At 38.4% G+C, this 14,125-nt stretch overlaps 1 protein-coding gene across 1 annotated transcript; it reads left to right on the forward strand.

Annotated features, from left to right (window-relative positions):
- The first annotated feature begins 749 nt into the window (after positions 1 to 749).
- On the forward strand, positions 750 to 9,272 carry LOC146635329 (lachesin-like). The gene is made up of 10 exons (XM_085350507.1): positions 750 to 817; positions 1,050 to 1,082; positions 2,482 to 2,763; positions 3,945 to 4,211; positions 4,958 to 5,263; positions 5,475 to 5,741; positions 7,049 to 7,297; positions 7,522 to 7,592; positions 9,058 to 9,108; positions 9,244 to 9,272. Exons 1-9 carry the CDS (start codon positions 778 to 780, stop codon positions 9,082 to 9,084), a joined length of 1,542 nt encoding a protein of 513 aa, XP_085206633.1. The 5' UTR covers positions 750 to 777; the 3' UTR covers positions 9,085 to 9,108; positions 9,244 to 9,272.
- The last annotated feature ends 4,853 nt before the right edge of the window (positions 9,273 to 14,125 follow it).

The raw sequence follows: 14,125 nt of genomic DNA on the forward strand, positions 1-14,125 counted from the left end.
AGTTACCGCGGATCGCCCCGTGCGTGGGGCTGGACGGCGTCAACACGTTAACAAGCTAACTGCGCTAACGCACTAGTTCCCACAAATTGAGCATTGCGTGGCACATCCGACATACTGTTTTACTTTTGTCCATGACGTGCTTACCATCAGGGTCATACTCCACATGAAAACCAAGATAGTTCCAAACGCCAGATCCGAATTAGGGTGGGGGAGGTTCAATTTCAGGTAGCGTTGAGGCAGTTGCCATGTTGCAACGAGCTTAGCTTCTGTCTTGCTAGCTTGTGCTGCGTTCAGTGGATCTGCGCTCAACAGTGCAGCCTAGGCGGAGTAGTCGAATGCAGATCCACTGAGCTCTCAACACAGACAGCATCATCAGAAGAAAAGTTGATAAAATAAATAAAACATTTTGTATTGTTCGATACATATGCGTACCGAACCGAAAGCACTGTATCGAACGGTTCAATACCGATACGAGTATCGTTGCACCCCTAATATATATATATATATATATATATATATATATATATATATACATATGTATATTTGGTTTGGGGTATTTTTGATGTAATGTTGTTATTCTTAACAGGGTATAATTATCCCATTACTTTATAATTCTTTGGCTGAGTGCACTAATAGAGTAAATTCTGTATGATTTGCATAGATTATGTATACCTTTCTCCAAAATAGCTTTCATCAGTGTATAACTTCTCTTTCTTCTGCATTATTTATGCAAAGTAGGAAACCTCGAGATAAGCTTTGTATCAGAAAGCAGCAGTGATGGACATGAGCATGAGACACACTTTGCTGGGGTTATTTTGTAAGTATTTTCTACGAATGGCAATAATTAAAAGAAATGTTTTTCTACTGTGAGAGATGAAGTGCAGAAGTGCTGTTTAAGTGCTGTGTGTGTGTGTGTGCGTGTGTGTGTGTGTGTGTGTGTGTGTGTGTGTGAGAGAGAGAGAGAGAGAGAGAGAGAGAGAGAGAGAGAGAGAGAGAATGCGGATTATGATTTTCAGTTTCATAATGTCTCAATTTAATCTTTGCTCTAGTGCTCGCATCACTCTTCTCTGGCAATGCTCAAGGTAAGAAACTGCTTTCTTTTATTTCAGTCTGAGTAACACTCAAATTAACATTTTCTTTGTATTTATATTTTACACATAAAACTATTAATTCTATGTTTCTGTACTATATTTTAAGTTCACATGTTGTTGGTCACATGAGAAAATATTGCACTCAGCCATGAGGTTTGGTGCAGAGGTTTTAGGTTATCCAGCAGAAACCACTGGTGGAGAAACAAGTGCAACCACAGACACATACTATATTCCTAATTGTAGTGATTATCTCACAAATTTAGATTAGGCCTACTGGTATTTCTACAGGGTTCATTTTTGAATAAGAAATACTTCTAACACTGGCTAAAGTGTGCTATTATGACAATGAGACCATACAGTAAGCCTCAGGAAAGATTTCTTCCTGACAGGTAAAGGCTAATACTTGGGCAAAGTAAATATGACATGAAATAAAAAGAAAATAAGAACTATCACAAAATAAAGACTATAAATTTAAGTTGCTTTCATAATAGTTTGTGAATGTGTTGTTGTGTTACAGTTTGTCCTTGACCCAACTAGCCTTCTTACATTTACTTTATTCATACGTTATAAAGATCAGATTTTTTTTTATCTCCTAAATGGATGTTTTAATGTGAACAGTTCATATTGAGTTTATTGTTGTCTTTGAGCCTGGCTAGGCTCAGAAACGATGAGGTGAAACGTCCAATGAACACAGGATATTCAGTGTTCATCTGATGTTGCATTGGTTGGATTGCATAATTTTTAAAATGTTTATTCAAGTTATTAGTTTCAGCTCAATGAGTTGAACATTGTGTTTTGTGCTGCTCAGTGTTACTAGCTATTTTTGTTCAAAAACAAAATATCTGAAACAGCTTTTAAAGTACAATAACACATCCCAAACATATCAGATTAACTTCCTATTAGTATTAAACTCAAAATGCGGCATGCTGTACATGTGTAGTATTATTGTAAGAAACATTATGATACACGTTTGTCATGTATTTTTTTTCTCCTAATCTATGAGCACATGTGCATGGTTAATTAGTGTGGCAATGCATTTTCTGTAGTTTAATTGTCTTAGTATTTATATTATATTTTATATATTATTTATATTTTATTATATTTTTTACAGAGTGTTTAAAAAGAGGTTTCAGATTTGTGAAATTGTTTTCATCAGTAAATAAAACTCACTCAGAAACAAAAAATACCTTTTAGGGGACTGTAACAACTAAAACATTCACTAACATGACAGCATTATTAGTGACATTTATTGTATATACTCTCTATGTAGTACTTTTTCTTGTGAAATAAGTAACACGTTTATGTTCTCTCTCTCTCTCTCTCTCTCTCTCTCTCTCTCTCTCTCTCTCTCTCTCTCTCTTGCCCTTTTCCCTAAATACTACTGGAAAAGTGAAGTACCTTTTTGAAACACCCACTGCCATACTGAGACCAACAAGGTATCAGTTACCAATAGGGGGCAGCGTGACACTGAGCTGCTCTGTGGAGGGCTCTGGCAACTGGACGATTTTGTGGTACAGAGCTGCTTCATTTGGTTCTAAAGAAGAGCCTATGACAGAATATGAAGGGAAGAAAGCTATTCTTGTATCACAAAGAGGTCTCTACTCCTGCAGAGGAAGAAGTGATTCAGGTCGCCACACATACAACAGTGATAAGGCCATCATTAAAGACACTCGTGAGTTTAGCTATTTATATCGTTGTTATGAAAGTTAAATTCTCTGTCCTTCTTTTTGTCTTTCTGTCAGTAATATTACATTAGTGAAGTATGACATGGAAATAACAATGATGACTTGTGCTTGACTTTGCTATTTAAATCTTTCACTTGTTTCACAGAGTTCTTTTGTAAATTGAAAGATAGAAATTTAAGTACTGTACTGTATGTTCCTGATACATCGGGCTTTCAAGCAGAAGAAATTAAACCACAGCTAACAGATCATCTGCAGAAGAATGGCTTATTTGAAGAGTTTCAGTCAGGTTTCAGAGCTCAGCACAGAAACAGCTTTAGTGAAGGTTACAAATTATCTTCTTATGGCCTCTGACAGTGGACTCATCTCTGTGCTTGTCCTGCTAGACCTTAGTGCAGCGTTTGATACTGTCAGACATAATATCCTAATAGAGCGATTAGAATATGCTGTAGGTATTACAGGTATTGCGCTGAAGTGGTTTGTATCATATCTATCTAATAGATGCATTGAGTTTTTCCTTTCAAGTCAACTTTCTCACTCACTATGTATTAATAGACCTCTCTGCATTGAATCATATCTGTTATTAATCTCTGTCTCTCTTCCACAGCATGTCTTTATCCTGTCTTCCTTCTCTCACCCCAACCGGTCGCAGCAGATGGCCGCCCCTCCCTGAGCCTGGTTCAGCTGAAGGTTTCTTCCTGTTAAAAGGGAGTTTTTCCTTCCCACTGTCGCCAAAGTGCTGCTCATAGGGGGTCATATGATTGTTGGGTTTTTCTCTGTATCTATTATTGTTGGTCTACCTTATAATATAAAGCGCCTTGAGGCGACTTTTGTTGTGATTTGGCACTTTGGCGATTCTTTAGTGCCTCCTTTATTGCCTCCTTCAGTGGAGTTAAGATGCTGACACGCATTTAGACTAGCATGACACTTCACCTGAAACTCAAAGATCAGGCTGGTTATTTATCCCCACAGGAGAGGATGTTCACTTTTGGATGTATTAGTGAGTCTAGGACTTTTTTTGAAGTGAAGAGATTTGGGTTTCATATATCACCTCATAATATAAAGCGCGTTGAGGAAATTGCTGTCATGATTTGGCATCAAGTAAATTAAATTTAATAGGACTGAATTGAATGATGCTTCTGTCTCTTAATTTAATATTTTCTGTGAACAGTTCCTATTACGGCCATTTTGACTATACAGCCCAACTGGACCAGGATATACACGAGTGAAGCATTCACTGTCAGATGTGAGATCCCAGGAGGAGAAGGGACTTACTGGAGCTATGACTGGAGACCAGAAAGGTTCACCACATATTACACAACCAATGAAAGAACATTCTACAATGTTGGTTGGGAAGACAAAGGAAATTATCAATGCAGGGGCAACATGGGGCTTTCCTTGACAGAATGGAGTAATGTCATTCCAGTCACTATATCATGTAAGTTGGACAGACATGTCTTACCCATATAAACTGTTTCATCCAAATGATCCTGTCCTGTTTTTACAGTCTCTTGTCCTGTGAGCATGTTGAGTTCTTCTTCACTCGGCTCATTAGTCTGATCTTGTTCACTTGTGTTCCCCAGTGTGTTCATTTTCCCTGCTTAGCTCATGTGTGCCACACACAGCGTACTGTGACATGCTGTGGTTCAAATAACATCAATAAATTTAGTCTTATGTATAACAATGGCAGTTTCTAATTTTGTAGCAATTTACTTATTTACTTAATTTACTTATAAGGGCGATCGTGGCTCAAAAGTTGGGAGTTCACCTTGTAATCGGAAGGTTGCCGGTTCGAGCCCCGGCTTGGACAGTTTCAGTCGTTGTGTCCTTGGGCAAGACACTTCACCCGTTGCCTACTGGTGGTGGTCAGAGGGCCCGGTGGCGCCAGTGTCTGGCAGCCTCGCCTCTGTCAGTGCGCCCCAGGGTGGCTGTGGCTACAATGTAGCTGCCATCACCAGTGTGTGGATGACTGGATGTGTAAAGCGCTTTGGGGTCCTTAGGGACTAGTAAAAGTGCTATACAAATACAGGCCATTTACCATTTATGTTCAAAAGTGAACACAGGCCAAACCAGAGTGATGATAAGCTGGCTGTTCACCTCATTTGTGAACCCATCACTTAGCAATGTTATTAGAAAAAATAAAACAAATTTTAAAAACCTGATTTAAAAAAACTCTTTCAACAGTTAAACTGCAACCTGTCCTCACCGTGTCCCCTTCATGGCTGAGTCCCGGAGCCTCAGTAACTCTGAGCTGTGAGATTGAATATCCTTCGGAGGGATGGAGCTTTTACTGGTATAAAGCTATTCCTGATTTGGACATAAAAGAAGAGGCCTACAAGTACGAGCTGCTACCAGATGGCAGCGAGACTGCTCAGACTTTGTACATCATTACTGGACAAACACACACAGCAGCATATGTGTGCAGAGCGCAAAGAGGAAGGAACTACTACTACACCTATTACAGTAAACCAAAGTTTGTCTGGTCTGCAGGTCAGTTTGTTTCTGTCTCTTTTTGATAAGCTGTATTTAATGTCAGGTCGAATTTCCCAGAGGAACCCACCCGAGGGATTAATAAAGTTCTATCTTATCTTATCTTAGATCCATGTGCTTTTACTTGCATTTAAGCTCATGTCAATGCTTGATACTTAGTTTTTATGTGTTGTGCCTGTGCTTTCACTCATCTATCCGTGTTGTTTTTCAGATCTTTATTCAGCAGCATCTCTCACAGTCGGCCCTGTAGAGCAAAGATTAGGCTTTGACTTTGTCAGACTGACCTGCAAGGGAAACTCTACTTGGTGGAGAGTGAGGAAGTTCCCTGAGAATAGCGTGCCGTATTGCAGTAACGTTTGGAATCTAGGAGAATCCGTATGCACACTCTACACAAAAGCTTCATATTCAGATGATGGAGTTTACTGGTGCGAGTCTATGTCAAAACAGTTCAGCAATGCAGTCAACATCACTTTACAGGGTATGTAGAATATTTTTTGTATCTTATAATGTTTCATAAATATTTCTCTCAATATTCTGTATTTTAAACATTTTTTTGTGAAAAAACAGGCAAAAATGTAAAGGTTATGTTATCTGTGACACCAAAGTAATATTCCTGAAGATTATCATGTAAAAGCTGCAAAAAGGACCATCTGCAGTAAAAGTATTCACAGCACTTGCTCCACATTTCGTTATGTTACTCTTATAAACTTTCCAAAAGAACAACCAAGCAAAAATGTCAGGCCCGATGTCGAGCATTGTGTCTGGAAGAAACCAGGCACCACTCATCACCTGACTATTACCATCCTTACAGTGAAGCATGGTGGTGGCAGCATCTGCGGTGAGGATGTTTTCACCACCAAGAACTGAGAGACTAGTCAGTGTTGAGGGAAAAATGAATGCAGCCACGTACAGAGACACCCTTGATGATAATCTCCTCCACAGTGCCACATCTTCCAACAGGCCGACGATCCTAAGCACACAGAGTTGGATTCAGGACAACTCTGTGAATGTCCTTGACCTCGACAGTTCAAAGGGCTCTGTGAGCTAAAAGAAAGGATGATTAGTTATGCCTCACTTACTGTTTTGTCCAATTTAGAGCAATGCTGGTGTTATTTTATTAGACATATTCAATAACATCTGTATCATTATTTTCTCTTGACGTTTTAGTACTGAGTATGGCTACTAATATATTTTTTTATGTTTTTCATATTTTACTCTGGGCTTGTAATTAGGAAAAGAATGTTTTGGAATTTAAAACAGTGTTGTTTCCAAAAAGGCAGCTGGTTACAGGCTGAATCAGGCGAAATGTAAAAAAAAATTCCCTGGAGCTTAGAGGTTAGGTTTTTATATCATTAGACACAATTGGGCAGAGGGGCCGATGGCGCGATATGGCAGCCTCGCTTCTGTCAGTCTGCCCCAGGGCAGCTGTGGCTACAACTGTAGCTGCCTTCACCAGTGTATGAATGTGAGAGTGAATTAATAGTGGTATTGTAAAGCGCTTTGAGGGGTCCCGAAAAGCGCTATATAAATGCAATCCATTATTATTTCATTATTATTATTATTTAAAAGCTCTATATAGTTCATAAACCTGCTGTTTATTTGGAAATTATTATTTTTATAGAATAGTTATTAAATAAGCCAGGTCACATATCACATCTTCATGCTACAAGACATTTATGAAATCTATTATTATTATTGCAAATAAGCGTTTTTTGTTTTTGTTTTTTTTCTGAAAGCCGGCACCAGCTGATCCAGTTGAAACAATATATTCTGACTGTTTTTCAGATTTTTATTCAGGTCCTCTCATGGTGATCCCTGATGATCCTGTGAAAAAGGGAACTTTCGTTAGTCTTAGCTGCAACTTGAGAATAAAAAAAAACTTCCCCAGTGTGGCTTTTTACCACAATAACAAACTTATCCAAAATGATTCCCGAGAGGAGCTGAACTTCTTGGCAGTGTCAAAATCTGATGAAGGTTCCTACAAGTGTCAGTACTCAGGAAAAGAGTCGCCATCACGTTACATGTCGATTAAGTGTGAGTAGCATTGCAACGTTATTTAAACATGACTTTTTTAAAAACCATCTTAATGTTTGAGAAGGAACTCAGTCCTCATGTATTGCGTTAGCAAATATGTATAGCAGATAGAAATGTGTGCCTGTTTAAGTAAAGTAAACTTACTCTGTTTTATAGTTTATTAAATTATATTTTGTAAAAATGTCTCATATAACATCTTTCAATTCTGTTTGTTATCACACTAGCTGCTGTCAGACCTGAAAGCTCTTCATTTCCTGTCAGAATGAAAGTCATGAATGCAGTCGCCTTCATCCTGGTCAGTACTGAAACCAGTTATTATTACCATTTTAATGTGAACTGAGATGGAGTTAAAAGCCAAAAGTAAAAGTACAGAGAATGTCAGGAGTCCTTGTGGATCTAAATAAAGCATTTGAGAGGGTGCCAAAAGAGGAACTGCGGTACTGCATTTTCTTTGCATGAGGAGGTCAAGACTGATAGAGTGGTATGTGAGAGTGGTGGAGGACTTGTATGAAGACAATGAGCGAGGTGAGCAGTAGTAACAAATGGGTTTAACAATGAGGTGGAATTACATCAGGGATCAGTTCTATTGTTTGAAGTGGTGATGGACAGGCTGACTGACGAGGTCAGGCTGGACTCTCTGTAAACTATGTGTGGAGTGAATAAGGCACCACGGCACCACTGATTGTAATTATGAGCCATTTATTTGCATTGGCTGACAATCCCAAACTGCCAGCCGCACATCACACCACAACACACAACAACCCCTTGTGTAGGTCGGTGGGCGTAATTGCCGCGCAGGTGCGTGGGCCCTCCCTGCACGGCACCCCAGACCACGCCCTACCATATACCCCCTTCGCCCGATTGGGCTGGAGAGCCATCTGGCTGAACCTACTCCCCCTGTGACACCGTGATCTGCAGTGAGAGTTGGGAGCAGTTGGAATAGAGGAGAGGTAGAGGTATGGTTTGGAGAGAAAAGGAGTGAATGTCACTAGAAGCAAGACATAGTAACTGTGTGTGGGAAGATGAACATACAAGGAGTAGAGGTCATGAAGGCAGATGGGTTTAAATCCCTGGGGTCAAACATCCAAAGTAACTGACACAACAAAGATCAATCGGTGCCTGTATCGCTTTAAGAAAAATCACATGACCAGGCACATGACCAATAACCCAAACTGAATAGAATTTCTGATGAATCAGGAGGAGAGGAGACTGCTTTTGGTGTTGGCTTATTTATCCTGTACTAAACAATGAAACTACAGAAAAAACAAGATTTTCTCCAGTCTGGGATCATCTGGGATCACAGTGGCCTGAAAGGATTTTTTTCTCAGAGGGTTGGTGTCACTGTGGAGGATAAGAGGGACAGGCTGAGAGGGAGGCAGATAATCTGCTGTGGTGATCCCTAAAGAAGATGATTTGGACTTGCCATTAAGCCTTTATCAACCTTAATGTACATGCAACTCATGGCTATCAGTATTGGTCCACTAACCTTGTTCTTAAAAATCAGTTGCTGAGCAAGCAGTCAAACAGCCAACTGACAAATAGATCAAAGTTAAACAAAATTGTAAAGACTTTAAATAATCCAAATGTTAGTGTTTCACTTCATATCAACAGCATGCAGACTCACAGTACGAAAATATTGCATAATTCTGGTTTTAGTTATATAGTTTCCAAATACTTGGTCTTTGCAGTGTATGACAATGTGATATTTATTGAGTCCAATAACATTAAATTAATTGTTGCTGGATGTTTCTTTTATGTAGGTAATGATGCTGTCTATGAATCAGTAACACAAATGGAAGAAACTGGAGAAGGTACTGTATATTTTTTCGAATATTAAAGAGCAATACAAGATGTGAAAGCTTTTTGATTGAAGGATATCAGATTTTGGAGGATTTGGCTCATCATGACAACTTTAAACTTTCTGTCTTTATGTGGATGTTTTACAGGTCAGTGAGGAGAGCTGTAGCCACAAAGCAAAAAAAGAAGCATTTTATGAATCACTGTTGCTCCTCTGCTACACAAATATCAGACACATATCAAACACATGCATATTTTCTACAGTTCGTTTGTTTGAAGATAATACAACTAAATACAGACTTCATAGTTTGTTTCAGCACAAATAACACCATAAATACATTATTCAGGCTCTATAATCATTTGTTTTTTACAATTAAAAAGTATAAATATAATCATTTGTAGTAAGAAAAATCTGAAATATGTGATCTTCAGTGACTGATAATGCATCTGAATAATCTCTGTATAGATTGTGTATAGAGGGTAGTAGCATGCAGTATGAAAAATCTCCTGTGTCTGTCCTTATGACAGCAGAGGTGAAACTGTACAGTAAGTGGTACTGAGGCCAATCAGGATTATCCATGATGATTACAGTTTTTTTTACTAATGGTCCATATTTGATTTTCTACATTTCTGTACCAAATAAATGTTTAAAGAAATTCAGTGGGCACATTCATTTGTTTGTTTATTAATATTGTCTTAAATTTCGCATAGATTAACATGGATTTTAGATTTTAGATTAAAGCCAGTTAAAACTGCCAACAACAACAAACGGAGAGGGAAGAGAGTAAACATTCAAAACAAATTTGCAACCACATTATGAGGAAAGTTTAAACAGAAAGCGTCGTGTAATAAGCAGAGCTGTATTTCAATTTCAGTGATGAAATTGCCATAGCAACTGTTAAGGAGGAGGAGGCTCAGAGGAAGTTGGAGCTTGTTACCATTATGGGCTCATCTGGTCAGAATGTGAATGAAGAGTTATCAATTACTTACAGGCTTCTCGTTTTATTCGAATAAACAGTATTAAAGGACACACATGGACTGCCAACTCTGAAAAGAAACAAAATGTGATTTAAGTCACTCATTAACTTAAAATAATGCGTGAACTCAGGAGACCCAAACAAAAACTCACCTCAGTTGCCGCCCCATGTGGGAGTGAAGAAGCAGTGAGCTCTAGGTGGGTGCAGTCCTTTTATAACATGTGACAGGTGAGTGCAATTAAGGACAAGCACCACACCCGGTCAAAGGTGAGAAACGGAAACAAGGCAAACCTCCTTCTCCTACTTCAGATTAAGGAGCAAACAAAGACCACTGAGCTGTATCATATGATATATATCATCTTGTATTCATTCATTCATTTGTTATCGTGTGTTGCATTTAAATCTCAATCCTGTTCATAGGATTTACTCTCTCTTCAAAGCACATGGTAACCATGTAGGTATCACAGTTGTTATAATGTATTTGTAATAGAAAATGTATTTGTAATAATGTAATAATAATGTAATAATAGAAAACAAAGACAAAGATATTGTGAGCAAAGTGGTAACAACTTGATTACAATAGTCTTAGAAGTATATAAATATAGCACTGCATATGTCATATGTGTTTATAAAACAAAATAAAACAAACTTTTGTGTTTGGAGTATAGACTGCTAAATTTATGAAGTGAACCTAAAGGCACCAAGAATTGCGTCCACATATTGAAGCACAAATCAGGGAATTTAGTCTTTTGCACTTTGCCCTCTTTCTGAAGCTGGTACAGTGTCAGAATATGTGAAGAAATAAAAGAGGTCGAACATGTCGATATGTTGAATATGAACTCAACCCAGAATGCAAATCTGCTAATCAGGCTCCACAAAAAGTATATTGGCATGTGTTTATTGAATGAGCTGTACCTGCCTGATTTCTCCTTAACCTTAAACACATGCATGCAAAATCAGCGTGAAAAGCATCATTATTGCGGTGCTGTTATTATGTGCATTTCACTTACTGAACAAACAGGTAAAAATCAGCAAAGTCCAGCAGAGCAGCACAGGTACAGACAGCAGTTATCTCTCTTCCTCCAAGTCTGCTAATCACAAACTTTGATTGTTACAAAGTCCTTTGATTCTAGTTTGCAAGAAGCTGGGCTGAGCACAGATCAAGATCCAAAGTGAAATAATTCTTGGAAACAGAAATCACCTGTTTTAGAGAAAACAGGTGATTTTCTCCCTGTAGAGTGTGACTGTTAGATAAGTCGTTTTAAGAAGTGGGTTTGAGTGGGTTAAAGGAAAAGTGGAGGTTAGAGAATAAACAATGCTGCCACCTACAGACCAGTTCAAATAAAAACCAGCAATCAAACACTGATTCAGTTTGTGTTGTTGTAGCTTCTGTACAAAAAGTTATTTAATACATTTGCTCTATGATTGGTTATGACTGGAATCAAGAAAATATCAAAGCTGACTCTGTATTTCACTCGGCTCCTGCTGCTCTAGAAAACAGTGATGGAGCCCTGAATACATGTAAGAAACAGATGTGAATGTTTCCTCTCTCAAAAGTCAGCCTGAGCTTTAGACACTCATCCAAGTACATTCGATCAGACTGATTTATAAATAAAGACAAATAAAGTTTCTCAGAGTTTCATCCTTTAAAATTGCCGAGGTACTAATAATAAGTAAACCTTTTTGATTTGTTTATGCTCAGTTTAGCTTGGCACACAGCCAAACCCCTCAAACAACAGCAGGAAATAAAACCGCAAAGGAAAGCTCTGATCAAAGGTCATGATTGCCTTTAAAAGCTGACTAACATCTACGTGGAATGTATGTGGAAGGAGTGATGATGGAAAAAATAAGTTATGCAATGTTAGAATTAGTGTGAACTGTATAACAGTCGGGGAGACACTCGGTACACCTAGTGCCTGGAAATACACCAACGAGTTTCGGATTGACAAAATGTAATGAAAGGTCACTAAGGACTTTTCCCCTCGAGCACTTGCTTGCAGTTCTTCACCGTTTCTCATTTTTGTTCATTTTTATTCTGACAAGTGAATATATATCTACACTCAACAAAAATATAAACGCAACACCTTTGTTTCTGCTCCAATTTGACATGGGATGGACATAAAGACCTAAAAGTCACTCCAGATACACAATATTGTTGTGTATCAGACCCCCAATAAAGCAAAAAACTGCACATTCCAGGGTGGCCTTTTGTTGTGGGCAGTCTGAGGTACACCTGTGCACTACTCATGATGTCAGATCAGCATCCTGATGTGGCACACCTGTGAGGTGGGATGGATTATCTCAATATAGCAGATGTGCCCACTACCACACATTTGGACTGATTTGTGACCACTGTTTGGGAGGGATGGTTATATTGTGTATCTGGAATGAATTTTAGGTCTTTATGTCCATCCCATGGGGAATGGGAGCAGTAACAAAGGTGTTGCGTTTATATTTTTGTTGAGTGTATGTAGTCATATATCGCAGGGCTGAGAGCGGCCAGCCCATGTTCAAGTACAACCCAGGACTCTTTCTTTTTTTAAAAAGAAATTATTTTTAAACTCAATTTCAGTTTGGGATTAATACAGTTTCTCTGATTCTGATTACTGTAAATCCAAACAAAACGAGCAATAAAGGCTGTAATGTAAGTGTCCTGTTAATGTTGGTGGCATCAGTCACACAATGGACAGTGCACAGGCAGGAATCCATTTCCGACACCATTTCATAAGAAGAATGGGATGGGCGAAACTTCAGTATCTTCGATGTATTATTGTTGTGTGATTTTTATTACTATTAATGATGAATGCTCGTTTGGTGAGGTTAGTTCATAGACTGCAGACTGTTAGGCCGTTTCTCAATACTCCGTACTCACCTTTTCACTATTCCAGACTTTGTAAGTTGACACAGGAGTCCCGACTTCCCAAGAACGCAGAGCAACCCTTCTACGGGAACGGGAGTGTACTTACTGACATCACAGCTATTTTTAGTTATTTCGTGTAGTTTAGTTTTTTTTTATTTCACTGCTTTGGAAGTGAAGACCTTAAATGTTTCAAATGAAATGAAATCAACAACAATCATTGTTGCTGAGATTCAGTAATACAGAAGATGTTTTCTGTCAACTCTGTGTGACCGTTAAGCAGGAAACATGCTTTAACAGTCATCAAAAAACTGATTTATAACCATTTTTGTTTCAGCTATAAAGAGACCCATGTCACACCGTCTTATCTGAACATTATGGGGAGATACTCACTGACTCTGGGTGTTTTCTACAGTTACACATGCTCTGTGTGTGTGATGTGGTTTCTCTCAGACACGTTCAGCTGGATTTCTGTCATATCAACCGTAACAGCATGCAGAGTTAATGTTTTGAGGATTTGCAAAAAAATATCTGGTAGTTTGAGAGCAGAAAGAAGAGATCTCATAGCAGCACATCAGCCAGAGCATGACATGTGGTCTGATCTCGCGTACTCACACAGTGTCTGTCCACATTTCAGAGATTAAAACACAGAGAAGCTGGAACTTCTTGGTACTAAGACTAGGTCAGTTAACCGATACAGAAAAAAATTAAATACTTGCCTCTATCAACCTAAAAACATTAATTTATTATTGATAAGACGTTGTCAACAAAACTACTGTCAGTTGTAGATTTTGCTTCAATCCAAGTCTTTCTGTTTCAGCATTTACATTTTCTTTCTGGTTTGTTTTAACCAAAAACTGAAACTTTCTCATGGTGTTCAGTGGAGAAGAAGCCACGACTCTGAGGCAGTCAAAGAGAAAGAGGAAGATGAGGGTTTTACTTGATGTGACTCTGAACTGATCTCAGAGCTGGTGTGATGTCATTGAGCAGCAGGATGGAGGAAACGTCTCTGCTGTGTCTGCTCTGTAAGTTCACTTTGTGTTTTTCATGCCTCTGCTGTCTTGTAACTAATAACTATTAAAACTATTAACTGTTAAAACTATAACTGAAAAACTATATTGTACGTAACATAAATGTTTTGATGATTAAATATAGAGTGATGATTGAATGTAGGAATAATAATGTATTAACTTAACT

Source organism: Diplotaxodon limnothrissa, linkage group LG3 (assembly GCF_057381915.1).
Source record: "Diplotaxodon limnothrissa isolate DT_005_m linkage group LG3, D_limnothrissa_male_GT1.1, whole genome shotgun sequence".
Taxonomy (NCBI): Eukaryota; Metazoa; Chordata; class Actinopteri; order Cichliformes; family Cichlidae; genus Diplotaxodon; species Diplotaxodon limnothrissa.